General features: G+C 40.1%; 1 protein-coding gene across 1 annotated transcript in view; it reads left to right on the top strand.

Annotated features, from left to right (window-relative positions):
* The window catches only part of RPS6KA2 (ribosomal protein S6 kinase A2), a 177,118-nt gene that overhangs the window by 93,344 nt on the left and 64,382 nt on the right, over positions 1–19,392 (top strand). The window contains exons 4-8 of the mRNA XM_074896652.1: positions 6,531–6,611; positions 7,423–7,502; positions 10,557–10,663; positions 17,897–17,934; positions 18,682–18,824. Coding sequence (XP_074752753.1) covers positions 6,531–6,611; positions 7,423–7,502; positions 10,557–10,663; positions 17,897–17,934; positions 18,682–18,824 — 449 coding nt within the window. The remainder of the gene's footprint in view (positions 1–6,530; positions 6,612–7,422; positions 7,503–10,556; positions 10,664–17,896; positions 17,935–18,681; positions 18,825–19,392) is intronic.

Raw genomic sequence — 19,392 nt, 5'->3', positions numbered from 1 at the left:
GTAATACTGTGTGGAGCAGAAACACAGTAATGCAAATAGTATTTCCAAGCAGAACCACTGAAGCCAGATTATGATCTTTTTTGGAAAGCCTGTATTTCTCCATATCTTCGGCAATTAGTCACCACACAAGTACTTTGTCTTCCAGACATACACAGTGTGGATTTGAAGTTAGAATCCAGTTCTTTGCCTTTGTCTATAACAGCCAGCATTAAAAACAGATGAAAATAACAGAAATAGAATTGAAAAGACTGTTGCACATAGTTTTGTGCATATATTCCATTTTATATATCACTGCATGTACCAGTGCTATGTGAAGAATTTGAAACTGAGTTGCGTGCTCCTGAATCTGAGTTATATTTTGCTTTTGTTCCACTCAAGGCATGGTGCTGAGTTTTAGGGAAGTGAGGAAGATGATGGATGAAATTTAAATCCATCGTTTTATTCACAATTTATTTCTCCTGATACCAGTATTTTTCAATGGTGATTTAATTAAGTTAACATAGTTTCTAACTCCCCCCGTTCTTGCTCTGTTAATTAATTAGTGCTCTGCTCCTGGCTGAGAAGGGACATGTCTTATCAAAAGGTTGTTTTGAAAGGTAGGGACAGGCAAATAATTTCGAACCAATAACGCTTTTTTCCAAGCATCTCTGTGAAACTTTTGACACTATTCATGTAATTTCTTTGTGTATCTTCCTGCAGGAACAGCTTTCTGTAAGGGACAGTTGCTGGTGTCAGACACGCAGGGGGTGTTCTTTCCCTGGTGTTGCAGCTCAGGGGATTCAACAGCACTGCGTAAAGTTGTCAGAAAGGACAAAAGGCTGTAAGGACAAGTATCTGAAGCACCAAATCCACTGTCTGATAATGCATTCCTAGTTGAAAAAAAAAAAAATAATCAAGCTTTCAAACGCCAATTTCAGCCTGGTGACACCAAGAAGGTTGTCTCCAAAATCAGTGGAGAGAGATTGGCCCACTCAGAGAGGCATCCAGAGCACCAGGTCCTGCCCTGAGCCACCTCCAGAGGACTCTGGGAAGCAACCAGGCTCCTGTGTCTCAAGGCAGACAGCAAGAATTCACACTGGGATTAGAGTTATAAAAAGGATCTATCCACCTAACACCAACTTACAATAAATCAGAGTTCACTTCAGTGCTATTGAAAAGTGGTAGATGTGTCTTCAGCTTTAGATGCCTTGCAGAGCCCACAAAACCTATCTCCATCCCCTTTTTAAAAAGGATTTAGTCTAGAAGTAATTTAGTTATTTCTAGAAGTGTATTGGAGGATCCAAGTGCTCTGTTTGCATTTGTGAGGCTGCATCCGTAAGTCAGAGATGTTCACAGGGCATGATCAGGCAAATGACTGCAGTCATGAGCAAACCAAAATTGTGGTGGACCTCAACTAATGTGTACAGAAAATATTTCATCCATGAGATTCTGTGCAGTCAACCAACAGAGGTGAGAGCAACACCCAAGTTTGGCACCTATTGAGGAAGTTGGAATATACTGCATAAGTCTCCACACCATCTGTATGCGCAGCCAAAACCCAGCTCCTTGCATTGTGCTGATCCCCAGAACGGGCAGGATGGAGGCAGACATCCTCCTTTGCTCCATGCTGGTTTTCCTCATGGACACACATCTTGGCTCCTGTCTCTTAGCCCTGACGCACCACATCACCATTCCTCCCGTGGGTGAACCTGAGACGGATGCATTGAGGATTTTGCTGCTTAGGAAGTCTGATTTGCAGATCAGTGCCTTTAGCTAAGGCATTAGGATGTCTTACATAACCATTGCTGAATCTTGCCCTGCAAAAACCTTTTAAAGAGGAAAGCCATAAGTGGAAAATGGTATCAGTCATGGGAGCACTAGCTTAAAGCATCCGTGTCCTGACAGGATCCAGCTGGGACCAGGGGAAGCATGGTGTGGGACACATGCACAGCACCAGGGGCGTTGTAGCCCAGGAAGGAGAGCAGAAGGAAAAGCTATTTCATTTTTATTTGAAATTTAAAAATTGAATTAATACCAATTTAAATCTAATGTATGGCTCAGCTTCTACAAGGCTGTAGGTAAAACCCTCATGCCTTGTAACACCAAATCTATATGCAAAAAGCAAAACTGTACTGCAAGTTAAATTGAAAATTACTTCTCATGAAGTAGAAACATCAACTTTTACTCCAGGTAATTCTGAAGACAGAGAAAAGATCAGCAAAGTATTACACGCTAGTTTCAGGATTATCTTCTTCTAGTAGAACTAAGAATTACTCTGAACAGCAGTGAGAAGGGTACTATTAAGTAAAAATGTTTGGAAGTTATTCTTTGGCCAAAATGATCTGAGAAGCAATACTGTGGTGCCACTGAAACCGATGCCTGAACAGTGTTTAACTTCACAGAGCTGTGACTTCAGCTCAGCTAGCCAGTCACTAGATACATGACAAGTTACTTTCCCCTTATGGTGAATTACTTATAAATTTTAATCAGTATTACAGTGAATAAATTAGTATATCTTGTATAAACCCCCTTTACAACTCCTGTAGGCCATGATTTACTAATTAAAGTTCTCGATGGGTTGGCTCCACATCCTGCTGAACTGATACATCAAAGGATGTCCCTAGATCATCATTACTTGACAGTGTACATAGCTTAGAGATGCACTGACTCTTAGTTTTTAAATGAAACATATGGATGAGAAGTTCATTGGCTTTATTTAATTTATATTTCCATATTTAAATCTCAACCAAAGTTGATAATCATGAGAGCTTCAGAGAGAGAAGCAGAATTACAGTTTTATTTTCTTATTCAGAAAATATACAGCTAGTCATTTATTGAGAAGAAACTTTTTTTCTCATCTTGGAAGATGCTCTGAATATACTTTTCCCTTTTCCCCATTCCCTCTGTTTCTTGGTTATTCAAATTAAAACAGCCCAAGAAGTAAAAGTTCATATGTTAAATAAAACCATCTCCTTAAGCATTCAGTGTTAAATAAAGTAAGCAGTAACATCCTCCTCTTTCATGTTCAAAGCTAGACAGACAGAAGTGGGTAAGCTCTATTTATTTGCACATATCCTCAGCTGTCTCCACTTCTCTTTCATACCAATTAATACCTGGAAATGGGAACTGTTTTTATTTCAAGGTAGCAGGTGCTTCCTCTGCTGTTACAGGCTCCACCAGTCTCATGACACCAGGCATTATTTCAGGGAGAGCTAATTTGTCCAAGAGCATATAAACAATCTGCATGACTTTGTACTTATTGCGCCGGGTTGTGTTCTCTGCTTCTGTCTGACATATAATTTAAAGATAAGTGGCAAAACTCCCCTTTCAAACCAAATTTGATAGTGGGTAGAAAGCGCAAGGGTTTAGCAGTCAAACACTGTTTCCAATGAATATTTTAATGATAGAGGTAAACATCTGGTGTAAGCATTACCTGCCCAAGCTGACTGTGTGCTGCATTGAGGCCCCTGCAAGTGGTCAAAGTGAGGATAGGGAAGCTGGGTTATTTGTACTTTTGTCTGTGTCTTTGGCACACATCCCCTGACATTACAGAGAGGTGGGCAGATGGGGAAGCTGTTCTGCAGCACCGGGCAGGTCCCTGTGCAGGGAGAGCTCGGCCCTGTGCTGAGCAGTGCTGAAATGAGTCCCTCTGCCATCTTCCCTGTGGCTACTGTGCTGGTTTTGCAGTTCTTTGGTAAGACCATCAGAGAAAAGAGATTCACTCAGAAAGGAATCCATAGAAATGGCTCCTTGTCAGAGATCCAGTCATTTTGGAAATGAGTGGAGAAATTCATGGTGGTACATGTTCACTGATCCCCAGATGAGACTAAGCAAAGACACATGTTTGCCTCACCACCTGTGTAGAAGTATCTTTAATGTTCAGGCCTTATCATCCCTGGCACTGCCAGCAGCTGTTCAGACCCTGTCTATCTCTCCCCACGCTGCTGGAGGAGCCCCTTCATAGCCAGGATCTAGCAAGCTCAATAGGCAGCCAGAAATAATTCAGATGATGCTTGAGCAAGTCAATCTAATTATCTGACTGCCACGATGTAAGAACTAGAAGGGAGACTCCCTCAGCAGAGCAGACTGGGGCTGCTGAATACTAGAAAAAAAATTCCAAAGTGCAGAAGAGAGGCACTTTCCCACTCACTGTACCTGGAAGACGACGTAGGAGTCGGATGAAGCCAGAGCCTCATGCTGTTGAAATGTTATGTCAAAGTGTAATCTCTTCTTAAAACCTTTCCTGATTGATTGTAAGACCCGCATTGCCCCAATCCCAAAAATACAAGAGGGAGGAAGAGTAGGGAAATTCCTATTTCCAGGTGTATCTGGAATAAGAGAAAATAATTCTTCCCTCCTGCTCTGACAGAATTAATAGTAAAAGGAGAAGAGATTTAACCTTGCCCATTTATGAAATGTCATGACAGTGGATTTGCAGCATTTAGTACAATAACTGACAGTGCCCTGTGGTATATAAGCTGGTGCAAGCACGTAGATACCTCTAGGGAGGCTACTTTTGAGGTTAAGATCAGGCAGGACCAAGGCATATGGAAGTGATAGGGTAAGAACAGGACAGTGGGAGAAAGCAAGTGGACTTGTCTTTTTAGATACTATGATTAATCGCTTCTTGGTGGGTAGGGTTGTATAAAACTCTGGGCCTGTATAGTTTCTGCACTCAGAGCATTTAAATCAGACAGTATTTGATGCTGGAAGATGGGGAGGACAGGTCACTAATTCACGTGCCAAACTGTAATCCTACTAACAGGTTCCAGTTACTTTTTTTGGAAGCGACTGTGAAAGGTGGTGATTAGAGCAGCTTTGGAGCAGACTAGGTTCAGAGCGGTTACAGGGCCATGACTCCAGAGAATGAGGTGTCTTCTGTGTTGACATAACCTTTTCCTTAATGTTGCTGTGGCTGCTCTATACGTGTGGGGAGGGGGGTGAAATGGCAGCCTGACAGGTCCACAGACTGTAACCACCATAGAAGTGAGCAGGGCACAGCGCAGGGGGCTTTGGCAAAGCACCTGGCTGCACGGCTGTGCCTTTACCTGTTTGGAGGTTGAAATGTTGAGGACAGGAGGGTGCACTGCCGTTCTGCCAGCCTCCTCACACACCTGTGCAGTGCAAGCACAGAGAGGCACTTTGTTAGCCTCTCCAACCAGGATTAATGGGAAGTGTCCCACACAGAGTGTTCAGCAATGCCCACCTGTCCAACAAGAATTCCTGCCTGGGAACATTGCTGATCTACAGCATGAGAAATGCTCTATACTTTTACATAGGTTAAGCATTTTGTGAATGTATGGTGTGTGATTTTTTTACTGTGAGTTAAGACTAAAATTCTGAGATTCCCTTTGTTTTGATTTTTAGCCACAAGGTAGCTTAGGTTGAGCATTGTAAAGCTTGCATTGCTGTTGACCTAGGTAAAGCATCAAAATAGCAAGAAATCTGAGTGTCCCTCCACTCCTATTTCAGGTTTTCAGATCAGCTGTTTTGGACCTATTTCTGTGTATCAATTTTTGATGTACAGCAACAGAATATGTGGTTTCATTATGGCATGTTCATTACCTGGGTGCTGAGAGTGCTCAGCTTCTGAGCAGCTCCACAGCATATACAGGCAATGACAGGATCTCACTGAGATCTCAGTCTTTACTGCCTCAAATAGTCTCATAACATCCATTGTAGATGCTTTCAGCTGAAAAGTATATTGGCATAGTGTAATGCAGAGTAAGAAAAAATGTCAATACTTTCAGAATTATTAAAACTGTGATTGACTGAAAAATGAATCTATAAGATCAAGAGCTGATAATGTGGGGACTGACTTCAGACACTTCTCAGTGTCTGAACATTCTGCTAAATGTGTTTGCTATGAAATCTTCAGCATCAGTTTTGATTAGTTTGAACCCAGTTCACCTCTTTAACTATTTTTTCTCTTACTCTCTATTCATCTCAACCACAAAGAGTATTTTTCTTTCTGCTGTCACATAGTAATTTATCTCTAAAATATTTTTTTATATTTTTAATCAGCCTTTTTTATTTATTACTGATTGTTTGGGTGGTTTATTGGAAGCTTAAAATATTTTATATAAATCTCTTCCAGAGAATGCTATTGAGTAATATCTCATAAACGCTGCATCAGCATAGTACAAAAAGTTAATTTGCACAAGGTTAACCTGATGAGCTCTGGGACAAGTACATTCTGTTTAATCTGAGATAGAGTTATTAATCTGATATAATTTTAATTTTCAAATTAACATTCTCTTCTGCAAAGCATAATCACCTTTCTGTTGTTTGTAATACTACAGTCCTTTTAGTTAGAGCTGTTCTCTACAGAGGAAGACATGGTGCCTTACTGAATAGCTTACTCTTAGTAGAGAAAAGACAGGTATTAAAAGGGGACACTGGAGAGTGACATGGTTTGCCAAAGGTCACACCACAAGCCATCAGCAGAGCGAGAAGCAGAATCTAAATTACCTAAACCTCATTCCAGTACCGTATCCAGTGACCATGCTGCCTCTTAATATGTCGTTATTCTTACTGTTTTTTCTTTGTAGTTCGGGATCGGGTGCGATCAAAAATGGAGAGAGATATTTTGGCAGAAGTGAATCATCCTTTCATAGTCAAGCTTCATTATGGTAACTATAATAAAATATAATCCGTGTTTGTTCTTAGATTGGTTGGGGAATTGTAACTAGATGTGTTATAATTTCATACAGATACCCTCTGCCTACTTTTGACTCTGTCTCTAACAACATCACAGAGGCTACCTGTGTACAATTCTTCATTTATGCTAAAGGAGAATTTCATTATAAGTAGGTTTTAGCCATTCCTCCATTAAAATCCATTTGTCTTAAAGTCTGATGTGATAGTGCTCATGGTGTAGTTGGTGAGTATACATCTGCCAACTCCTTCACCTGCTGTCAGGTATCATTTAGAAAACCAGAGCATGTAAATAAAAACTGTTTTTAATAATCAGCCTCACTCCAGATTTGTATATGTGAGTGTATGAATGGGGTGTCTTGCTAGAGCTGCCTTCCTCTTCCTCACCAGCTCCCCGAGGAGCCCCATTATTACTGTAAAGGGTCTTCTGAGGACATTTTGGATTGTGAAAGCTCTCCTTCCACACAAACCTGGGAGCTTCTCTCTATGCTTAGTCCTCAGTGACTCCTGGTACCTTGTGCAGTGGAAGGCAATATTAATTCATAGGTACTTAGCATGGAAAAGAATATATTAGTAATGCATTGTTGTCTCTCAGCTGATACCATTTTTTCCCATAGTCTAAGCTTGATTGCTTAGTTCTATACAGAAATTAAATTTTTCTGTTCTCAAAGTGCAGAAACAACAGGGAAGCTAATGGCATGAATGATACACTTCTAGTCAAGATTCATTCTTTGGAGAATTTATCTTGATTCAAACTTCCAACATCTCCATCCTTTTCTAATGCAGCATTTCAAACAGAGGGAAAGTTGTATCTAATACTAGATTTCCTGCGGGGAGGGGACCTTTTCACAAGACTCTCCAAAGAGGTAAGCAGATAGATTTTTAACTTACAAATTAAAGACTGTCCTGGATTTTCAAAACTTGGATTAAATAGCTGGGAATGAAAAATGGCCTTGGGAATAGTCCTGCTATATATATGTAATAGAGCTGTATCATCTTGCATCTTTAAGTTGATTCTTAATAATTTTAGTCAAATTATGGCGTAGTTATACGTTATGGCACCACTAGTAAGCCATTCCCATAGCAAAGTAGCCCCAGACTCATTGCTTGCAAAATATGTCTTGGATGTGATGAGAAACAGTCTGAGAAATCAATCCTCAATACATTTTGTCCAAGACACGGGCAGAAAACTGCTGGAAAATCACAGTCACTGCCAGCAGAAAGAAGAGGTGTCCCCAGCCCCTGCAGCGAGTGTGCAGACAGCCAGGCATCAGCCAGCGAGTAGGGCAAGGGCCTTCTCCTGCAGCAGCTGCTGGGAGCAGTCTGGAGGCCATGCGCCACCCTGGGGCTTGGAGGTCTGCTGTCACAGCCCTTACTTGCTCTCCTCTTTCTCCTCCTGCCTGCCTGGGGGCAGCTGCTGCTTCTCTCACCTCCCTGGGCTCCCATCCCTTCCCTGTCCTCTGCAGCCACTGCCCCTGGAGAGGTGTTGCTGCTGGAGAAAATGGCAACCAGGGACTGGTCCAAACCTGAGTCTCACTAATGCCTGTGGAGAGCGGCAGTGGCAGGCTTTTGAGGTTCATCTAGCACTTGCGTGATCTCCAAATGCCTCTTAGAGCCCACTGTCTGCGTTGCTTGTGGCAGTGCATCCTCATGCATGTAGCCTCAGAGAGGGCTCTGCAGGCGGACAGGAGGCTCCCACCAGGCAGCCCTCCAGCCTCAGGGCATTCTGTCACCAACAGGATGTCCCCAGACCTTGGTCACTTTCTCGGGTGTGTGGACACAGGGGTGCAGACAACCACTTAACACCCAACCTTGAAGAGGTTTCAAATTTTCTTTTCAAAAGAGACATTTCAAATGCCACCTTGAGGGGAAGCTCTGTTCACTCTTCTTGGTTTGTGGAGTTATTGATGGACTAAAAAAGCTGTGAGAACAGTACTTTTATTCAAAAGTTCCCTGGCTTTTTTTTTCCCCTTCTGATTCCTGGTTCGGTGACATGCTGCAGGCTGCTATGTGCACCACAGCTTGAGACACCAAGTATTTGCTTTCAAGACTTGTTTGCTAATGTGAGAAGACATTAGTGACAGGTTAATTACACTCTGAGTAATGATACTTGTAAAACTACTCAGGACATCATAGCAGTTATTTTTAATATGAATAAAAAACATTAAAGAAAATACTCTTCTGCTGTTTGTTCATGAAATCAGGCTTTGTTAGTGAGACAGCATGCTGTCTTAGCAAGGGCCTCTCCAATTTCATGGAAGAAGAGAGAAAAAGTGATTTTTCCCTACAGAGGGCAGTTAGAGCAGTTACCCGTTCTGCACAGTCAGTGAACTCAAAAGTGGAAGAAAACAGCTCAGATTTTGTACTCTTTTAAAACTTCACATTTTTCCCAAGGCTTTTCCATTGCAATTCCAATACTATCAAGAATGCCTCTTCTTAACTTGACAGTCCTTTTGAATGATTCTTTTTTCAATGTTTGTAGCTCATCTTGTCTACCTGTACTTTGCAGCTGTTTAGTGGCAAGGTATCACAAGGGAAGAAATTGTGGGAAAACGTCTACTGCTTGCAATTTGTTAGTTTTGGATTTGGTCAAATGGTATTGATTTCAGTGGACTTTCAGTCAAATCCCATAAACTACAGAATGCATGCATGCAAAGCTTGTCTCTCTCTTATTCTGTCTTAGACATCTGACTCTACATATATATGTATAGATTAGATTTTTGCTGATTCTACTGATTTTATCTCTTGTCTACATTATTTATTTTAAACCTTATAAATAATTTAAATTTATTTTTATAATTAATACAATTTTTATGTTCAGACCAATTAAATTTTTAGTCAGTTTTTGCTTTTGTATCCTTTTCCTTTCTAGCCTTTGCAGTGATATTCTTAATTATGTGACATTTGTTCTCTGAATCCTCTCTTTTTGCTCTCAGCCCTCTGCGGCTTCTTAGAGCACTCAATTATTGTGGCTACCCCTTTCCAAGAGCAAAGACTTAATTTTAAAAATAAGCTTAGCAACTTCTACTGTAGATATTTACATTTACAAGTGATGTGTAGATTTCTACTGGGCCTACTCATTTTACTTCTGTCATACATAGTATTCACACCTGTGTATCCAATATATCAGCTTCTCTTTCTGCATTATTATTGCTGTACACATTGAAATATAATTAAAGAGAACTTAATAACATCTGGGATATAATGAAAGTTGAACCAAAGGGGTTTCTTGCCATCTGAGTTTTTCCAAACTTAGTGGTTTTTCAACTACAGAAGTTTCTTCCCATCTAAACCAGAGCTTTCAGTGTTAGCAGTATCCATATCAGCTACAGAAAGGAAATAACTGCTCTCACTTTAAACTTTATCAGGCCCTGGATGTTAGACAGCACGTCACTGCTTAGGGTACCTGCACTGAAATTCTTTGAACCCTCAATGCCCAGCATTTTAAATCCATCTCTGAGTCTCCTCGTGCTGCATATTCTTCTCAGATTTGGAAGCATTTCACTGCCCCAAAGAGGTTACCCCATGTTATTTTGTGGGAATTTGGCAACCAAATGCCAAGGGTTTAGCAAATTAATAGATATGAAAGTAATAAGGGCTGCACTGAACATATTGAATTTTACCATTTGTTGCCAAAGGCTAAGGGGTTAGAACCTTATTCATCTTATTGTGACATAGGGTCATCTAAACAGATCAAACAGATGAGAGCAGCATGTTTTAAGGAACAGAGTACTCAATGGATCAAACTTTGTTTTTTAAGAATTGTTAGTGTGAACTCAGCCAACTTATGGAAAATTGAACCTGATATGATGGTCCTTCCAGCATTCCTGAATTAGACCATTCCTTCTCATGTCCGTTTAATGCAAGCCAGCCCACTACTGTCCAGTAAAGAGATGTGTTCTTCTCTTCCTTCTCTCTAGGTGATGTTTACAGAAGAGGATGTCAAGTTCTACTTAGCTGAGCTGGCCTTGGCATTAGACCACCTCCATGGTCTTGGAATTATTTACAGGGATCTAAAACCAGAAAAGTAAGTTAATGAGAAAGTGTGAATTGAAACATAAGTACATGAGCTTTTAGGGTGTTTCTGCTCCTTGTCACTCTAGTAAGTCCGAAGGTGTCAAAGGCTCTACCTTCCTTCTTGTATGTGAGACTGTAGACGTGAGACCCTCACCATCAGCAGTGGGGTCTTCCTATCATATCATTTTAGCATGAGGCCAAATATTTTGACTGAGCTCCAGTATGATGGGGTCTCTGTGTGCCTGGCCTTCAGTTTAGTGAATGACCTCAGCACGAGATTCAGATCTCTGTGCCTTTGACTTCAGTAGCACTGTTCTCCATTTGAAGCATTTAATCTGGCCTTCCCTTTGGTGCAGTATGAACTGCTCAAAGCAAGTCCACTTCCAGCTCATAGAAAACATGTGGCACTGTTCAGTTTTATTGTAGTCGTTGCTTAAAGTAAATGAGCATCTCTGAAAACTAGTGTGCATATTAGCTCACAAGAGACACAATAATCAGGATTTTCAAAACACTTTTATTAACAATCTGAAGTATTTTTCCAAGAATTATTCCCACTTATATTTGCAGTTATTTTCTATTCCTAATGTGGTGTTATGGAGAATTTTCCTTTCTCTTTTTTCTTTGTGGTACATTAGTAGATTAAATGACACCTTCAGCACTATCACTGGGAGTGATGTGATACTGTTTCCATTCTGTGTCACATGCCTGGGGCTTTGCCTACATCTTCTGTCCAGTCTCCAATAAAACAGGCTGAAATGTTTCAAAGGTACCAGCCTTCTTAATGTCGTGGTCACCGTCATTTAAAAAAGATGACCACCAAGAGCAGTCTCTTTGGCTGCTGTTGCTTACACTTCCAAAGTATAACAGAAGAGCTGCCTTTTCCTTCTGTGACATGAAATTAAAAAGTATACAGCACTTTCTTTAAAATGGAGTGCTACTGCTTTTACACTTATGGACAAATTAAGAGAGACTAAAAGTTATGGAAGGTGGACTCTGTAGGTGAGCAGTTGAAGAGAACACTGTTTATCTACAATACAGTGCTATGTGATTTAAACTTTAAATTCAGTTCTATGTTTTGGTTACAAAAATAGTAGTAGTAGTAGTAGTAGTAGTAGTATATGAATTCACAGAGATGTATGTAACAAGCTCTCAGTCCTTTGGGCTAGAGACCCTTTCACAGGTGACTGAAATTTCCAGTCTTGACCATTTATGCAACCAAAACTGAAAACCAGAGTCTTTGGCAAATACAGGAAGCCATCCTCCATATTAAACAACTGGAGGGAGAAAGGTACCAGTTTGTTACTACTATGAAACATAGGTAGGCAGCAGTCACGCCATAGCTGCCACTGCCATGTGCTGTTACACCGTCTACCAGCAGCTCTTCAGTTTCAACTTCGTTCTGAATTGCTATTTTATTCATTCAGCATCAACAAACATGTACATAATAGAATAACTCCAATTATAGGTTTCAGTTTTAAACTTTTTTTCTAGTGAGCGTGAGTATGAATCACGCACTACTTTCTGGTGTTAAATGAAGCTGGCTTTCAAGCTAACACGTGATACATGAAGCTGTTATTAGAAGGTATGCAAATATGAGCCTGTATATTCAAATATAAGTCACAGTGCTGTTACATTTATAGGTACATGCCATAATTTTTTGCTTTAGGAGAAGTTAAAAACTGAGGAGAAAATTAAGTTCGTGTCAAAACTATTCATTGTATTTGAGAGACTGAGGACCTCATTTTTCAGAGTTCTCAGCATTGAGTGTCACTGTGCATTTCAAAGCACATCTCTCACTGACTTCAGTTGCAAGTGAGAGCACTTAAAATTTCTGCAGACCAAACTGCACTGCCTCAAATCAGGGATCAGTGAACTGAAAAATTAAAGCTCACCTAAGAAAAGAAGGTGTCATTGATTTATCATTGTCACATAGAAGCATGTCAAATCCAGTTCTTTGTGCATTTTTATCTGAGCTGAGACCAGCCAGCCATTCCCCTTCATTGCTCTGCTAGAATCCTTGAGTATTACCTGTTCTGCCACCTTAGGCAAGATTTCTCTGGAAGAAAACAAAAAGTATCATCATGTAACTAAAGACCTTTATACAGTGAGATCACTGTGTAAAGTTAACGTGACAGTCCTCGTGCTTGTATTTCCTAACTTTTGAATATATGGTTTATGGTCTTTGATGGACATTTAAATAGATACCAGTGATACAGTTGAATCTGGATACAATTGTCATAGTATAAAATTAGTTTACATGAACATGACTATTCTTGTACAGGAAAGGGAATGACACAGACTGGTATAACTCAAGTTCATACTTGGGGATAAATCAAGGCATCTGTTTGACTGAAAACCATATGCATCAAAAATAGCTTTATAAGTGCAAAGCCTATGCGTAGCCATGCCTAGGACAGCAGAGCATGACAGCCTATGATTTCACTGGAACTTTAGGTTTACAGTAAAAAACAAGATACAGCAGAAAAAAAATATTTATTCTGAAGGGAAAAAAAATGCTCTATTTTTAAGTTACCTCTGGGAAAGGATAGCTTTCTAAATAAGATGATAAAAGAAAATTAGGGTCATCCCAACATGTTCTCATGCTCCCCTTGCCTCTGGGCAGGGACAAATATATCAAGACCATTACAGGTGTGTTGCTAACCTAGTCTTAAAATAGCTGATGGAGACCCCATGGTCTCCATAGGAGGCCTCTTGGCAGTGCTCCACCAGCTGTACATCTAGCAAGTTGCTCCTAGTAGCTAATTTGAAAATTCTTTGCTGCAGTTGCAGGCCACTGCTCCTTGGCCTGTCCTCCTGGACTCCCCAGCCTGCTCATTCCGCTCTCAGCAGCAGCCTCAGGGGATTGGGAGCACATCCTTGTCCTTGGACCCTCTTCTGTACCCTAAACAATCGAGCTACTGAACTCTTCTTTACTGGCCAGTCTTTCTAGGTCTTCAGTCATTCTCATTCCTCTGCTTTGGTTTCTCTTGATCCGTATCTCCTTTGAAGTGCAATGTGCAGAATTACACCCATGTCTTCAGGAGAAGCATTACCAGTCTAATTAGAGCACAAGGCTTACTCTATCAGATTTGCAGAACTGGAGAGAAATGAATTAGTTTGTAACTTCCCAATTCTCTCTCTCCCCTTTTGTTAAAGATAGGGACTGCATTTGACCTTCTTTCATTGTTCAGTGTTTTTGCTGTCCTCCAGAAGCTCCCAAACATAAATGCTAATAGATTTGAGTTCTCTTCAGTTGGTTCTGTAAGTATCCTGAAATGAAGTTCATCAGAATTATCAAAGAAGACTAGATAGAAAATAACACTGTTCAGACCACTTGAAAGAACCTTAAATTTTAAGCTTCAACTTTTTTTTAAGATTTCCTGAGCAAAAATCCATATTAACAATTCAAAGCTGTGAATTAATTTTAAGTGCAACCAGAATATAGACTCTGGAAGTTGTTATAAAGTTAGCTGTACCTCAAAAAGGCAAGCTATTGACTTTTCTGGTTAACATCTTGTTTCGAACAAGCACATGCTTTACTTGAATTGTTGCAGCCAAATTCTTCTCCTTGAGTTGTCTTGGTGGTTTCAGTGGCATCCCTTGTGGAACAAGGTACTGTTCAGTCACACTGAAACCCATGGAGTTACTTTACATGGTGAGGCATGTTTCTGTTTAAGAACTGCAGGATCAAGCTATTAAACATGGTAAATATAATGAAACAGAAAAATAAGAACTTATAAAGTAGTATATGATGCATATGTATTTCTTACGTGTGGCTTAAGGGTATGAGTGACTTAGAAGTAACTCAACCTTCTGAAAATGCACAGACTTTTTTTATTTACCTTCGCCTTTTCTATCTCCAGGTACCCAAATGCATCTAGATACAGTTCTGTCGTAGGGGCTTTGATTACCAAGGAGTGGTTTATGTTGTAAAGACCTCAGTGTCTTTACAAGGGACAGCTCCTATAACTGCTCATATAACAACTCCTGAATTGCTGAACTGTATTTAAAAAAACCCAGACGACTGCTGCTTAATGCACCATGTTGTAAACTGTGGAAATTCATTCATGAATGTAGCTGCCCTGTGTAGGGAGGAAAGATCTGAGAATCAGTAAAGGACAGAGACTTATGGTAGAAAATAGCCATTATCTTCCATCGAAGTAAGCAGTCCCTTTTTGGGTCTTCATGGTGTCAAAAAAGCTACAGTAGAGATGAGTTTGGCTTAGGACTCTTCAGCATGGTGAGATAGTATGGGTCATGCAAGCACTGAAATATCACAAAACATGGTCAGTTTCTGAGAACCTTCATCTCTTTGGGAGATATTTGAATATTTCACTCTATCCAGTACTTTCATAACAAAACATGCAATCAAATTAAACATACTTTATGAAGTTTCAGGTTTTCTTTCCAACCTGAAAATTTGGCTACAATTTCTGAAAGACATAAAGCATGGGTTGAATTCTTTGCAAAACTGAGCTGACTTGTAAAGAAACTTAAATAATCTGAAAAATCCCCCAGCATTCTAGTTTTAATAGATTTGACAGAACTTCACATTGGTTTGGGTATGCTGGAGTTCAGAGTGAAGCCTAAAAGACATTACTCAAAGACAGAAATAAAGAGAGAGTGGCTTTGGCCTTGATTTCAGATATGTTATAAAATAAAGTCAGTAACTAATAACAAAGGCTTTTTACCTCTGTGCTGAAGGTGCAGCAAAAAAACTACTATAGAATTTGCAGGCCTAGCTCTACTATGAGCTTTTCCTGTAACTTGGACGGTCATTCCCCTGCTGCTAATTTAGCTGCCCAGCCTCTAACGTGGAGATTTTCAGCCTTTCTCAAGGCGTACTTTTAAACTGAAGTCAGTGAAAGCAGTCTGAATGTTCATGGGATGATCCTGAGGCTAAAATGTTGTTATTGTTTTGAAATAAAGAATGGGTTGACACTGACAGTATCCTGTAAACACACTAATACCTTAAACTGAACAAATAAAATGGAAAAATCTCATAGTGAAAGGTAATCGCTCAATGCGATTATAGCCTAGTTTAACATTTAAAAGTAGTCTACTTCTCATGTTTTTATAATTTTCAAACATTTTTTTAGAGGAAATATTTTTTCTCAAGTCTGATTCACATTAACAGCTTCTAGTTCTTTTTTCCCTTCTGCAAAATAATACTATCTTATTTCAGATTAGCTGATGCTGCAAACCATAGCTAAAATAATTGTGATTGTCACAATAGAATTTCTATTATGGACAGTGTGGAATTAAAAGGAACTGTAGAGCGACAAAGATAAAAAGAGAAGACAGAAAGTATGATCAGATAATGTTTGCTTTTACAGCCAAAGGAGTGCTATTTGTCGTGATTTGGATGTTTAGAAGCAGGTACATTGTTCTTTGCTTCTTAATGTCACTCTAGGCTGATTCAGTGCAAGTTATCTTTTTTCTCACTGTTAGCATATTCTTTCCTTTTTACATCAAGTGTCATTTTCCATTCATAGCCATAGTATCATACATGTTGGCAGATGGCAAATGTGGAAACACCCAGCTGTCCAAAGGATACTGCCAGGGGCCACAGGGGAAGCTGCAGGCGGCTGAGGGCACTGTAGAAGGGTGATTAGGGAACACGAGACAGAAGAGGGACTGGAGATCAAGTTTTAGGGGATATAGGATACACACCCATAGGAAACCAGGACCCATTCATTTTGCTGCTCATGCGAACACTGAGTGTGCGAAAGTCTGTTGTATGCTTCTGGCTCACTTAACCTAAGACAGTATTATCAGTCTGATAGCCTCCATCCCTTTAATGAGAGCAAAGGTATGAATAATGTGTTGTGTACATAGAAAAGCAGCATGGATTTTCAGTAGAAAATCTATGAAATATAAAATCAACGTTTCTGGAGAAAATCCCACAACCTTTGAATTGCATTGTTATTCACAGGGGCTTCCTGGGCGTATGACAAAATTTGGGGTGATTTCTGCTCCCCCTTGCCATTCTTCCAGAGCCAGGTCTATGGGGTTCATACATTCACTCTCACTTCCACGCTGGCAGATGTTTTATTCTGTTCTTTTCTGAAGCACAAGCCTCTTGTTTAGGGATTGCAGTCACAAAAGTACATTTAAACATGCCTGTTATGGACTAGTAATTAAAAATTATGCCTCTTCAAGAAATCTGGGGAGAAAGAATAAAGATAAAGATGCTTTTATCAAGAAGAAAAAGTTTTAATTATTGAACACATAGTAGTGACTCAGCTGCTGGCCTTTGTTTGATGTATTGCAGAGTAACAGTCTGTTCTAAACACACAAATTAATGACAGAAGATCATTTCTTTTTCAGTTATGTTTCAGTACAAAGACAACCTTTCACAAAAGTATAGCCCAATGTGTTTGTTTCACTTCTGTCTTATTTTCTTCCTGAATAATTAAAGTGACTAAAAGAGGAATACAAAAATAGCTGACACCTTGCTAGACCATTTTGAAAAGAGAAATAATCCTGAATGTAACTAGAACTGAAGAAACACTACCCTCATTACTGTGTTGGTATTTATAGGCAGAAAAGTTACCAAAAGCATTATTTTTCAGTTTCATTGTTCCTTCTTGTTTCTATAAAAATTAGCAGTGCTTTTTGTGACCTACAGTCATTTTTCTCACAGAAATGTTGGAGTGTCTGTGTGAGAATAAAACATGTTGGCAGGTGGCAAACATGAGAACACTTGAGCTTGGCTTCCAGGCTGAATTTTCATTTGTGCTTCTGGACAGAATAAATTAGCAGGGGCTGAGATCCAGTGAGGCAGTTAGGCTGTGACTAGACATTGTACTCTACAATCACTTTTATTCAGCATGAACGTATCTACCTTTGGAGTTTATTTTAGGTCCAGTGAGTTCAAGCCCTGATTATATGTGTGCTTGCCTTTATTATTATGAGAAGAGAAGAAACCTGTAGCTCCTTCTCCTGCTGGAAGCAGATTCTCTCTTTCTGAACTCAGTTTGCATGCCCACCCTGAGCATGCTATGGAGTAAGGAGGCTCCCCATGCAACTTGCCACAGGCCGTGCATGCTTCAAACACAAGATTAGGCAGACCTTTGAGGATCACACTTCTTTCTGGAGGCATATAATACACTGAGGGTTTGTTGGCACACGTATTGGAGTCTTGCATATCTCCTTACCTGTCTTAAACATGTTTTATTCATGTTTGTTACTGTACTCTGCACCTGCCTACTGAATGACTGTTTGCTTTTTTGCTTTACAGCATTCTTCTTGATGAAGAGGGCCACATTAAGATAACAGGTATGTGAGGAACAGAAAACTTAATGTCTACAAGCTGATGTTTTTCTGCAGTATGTTCCATGCATCTTGGTCTTTGCTTGGAAAGAGTTTGCTTACAAAAACTCACAAGCCAGAGGAGTTTGAGTGTTAGACTTTTCTTCTCTGGCAATTCGTCAAGGGCCTGTGCTGCACAGCACATGGAGAACATAGCGTTTTCTTAGTAAAATTGCACTCTTGACTGATGTGAAGCATGCAGGCTTGGCTGCCTACCACTGTGGATGGAAGGATGCTTCCAATATGACTGCTTACTCCAGATTAAATTCTCTAAATTATAACTGTGCAGAGGACACCTAGAAAGACATTCCTTTTCCACCCTGAAGGGGCTGTCTGGCCATCCTTTTAACTGGTGTCCATCTAGGATTATTATTCCTAATGTTTTGGTTATCTGAGCAAGAATCCTTACCAGTATTGTCTTAATCAAACCTGAGCTGTGCATTTCTGATTGTTTAAACTCTCTTCTGCTTTGGGACAGAACTTCATTCTCAACAGAGAAAATGATACACCTACTTTCAGGACATATTTACAAATGACAACTAGGCAGTCCATGTAGGCAGGGCTTCAGCACACGTGCTTGTGGCCTTTCTGCACATAGACAGAAGGGTGCTTCATCAGCTGGTTGGTGTGTTTTGTTTGAACAGTTTAAGTGAGCAAAAGTGAAAATAATAATTTTATAGATCTGACAAGTTTTTTTCATTTCAATTTATTTAGACTTTGGTCTGAGTAAAGAAGCCATTGACCATGACAAGAGAGCATATTCATTCTGTGGGACAATAGAGTACATGGCTCCAGAGGTGGTCAACCGACGAGGACACACACAGAGTGCCGACTGGTGGTCTTTCGGTGTGCTCATGGTAATGGAAAAGTTGTATTTGTTTGTTGGAGGGGTGGCCGTAGGAGTGATCAGATCCGTTGGATGAAAAGTACTGTTTTCAGCAATTGAGAGTTGATAGAAAAGGAGATGTGTAATGATTGCTTAGTCATTTTCATTGCATCAGCGATAGCGAACCAGCTGCTCCTGGCAGGGTATGAGGTAGCATTTGGCGCCAGATTCTCTCTTCCTTCCCACAGTCCTTTGCTATCTTGGTTGGTTACCATGAGCTGTGAATATTTCTACTGCACAGAAACAGGGCAGGGCAAGCTCAGAAGAGCAGAAGCATTCCAGAAGAAACACCTGCCTAGTTACTAACATGGTTCCTGTTATTAAACAATTCCCTAAGCAGCAATTTTCAGATACTAGGGACATCCTCTTAGAGAAACTCAGAATTTTACTCTTTTTCTGAAAAATATAAATTGAAAAGGACAGAGCACTCTGAGTGTTTCACAGGACCTCAGTGGTTCTTTTGCCATTTGTCTGTCTTCACATCAGCATTGCTGACTGTTGTTCCACTAATGAGATTCATGTGGTTTTTGTACTGGCAG

This window comes from Athene noctua, chromosome 1, assembly GCF_965140245.1.
Source record: "Athene noctua chromosome 1, bAthNoc1.hap1.1, whole genome shotgun sequence".
In the NCBI taxonomy this organism is placed as follows: domain Eukaryota; kingdom Metazoa; phylum Chordata; class Aves; order Strigiformes; family Strigidae; genus Athene; species Athene noctua.
Note: the sequence above shows the minus strand (reverse complement) of the source record. Positions and strands in the feature narration are given on the sequence as shown.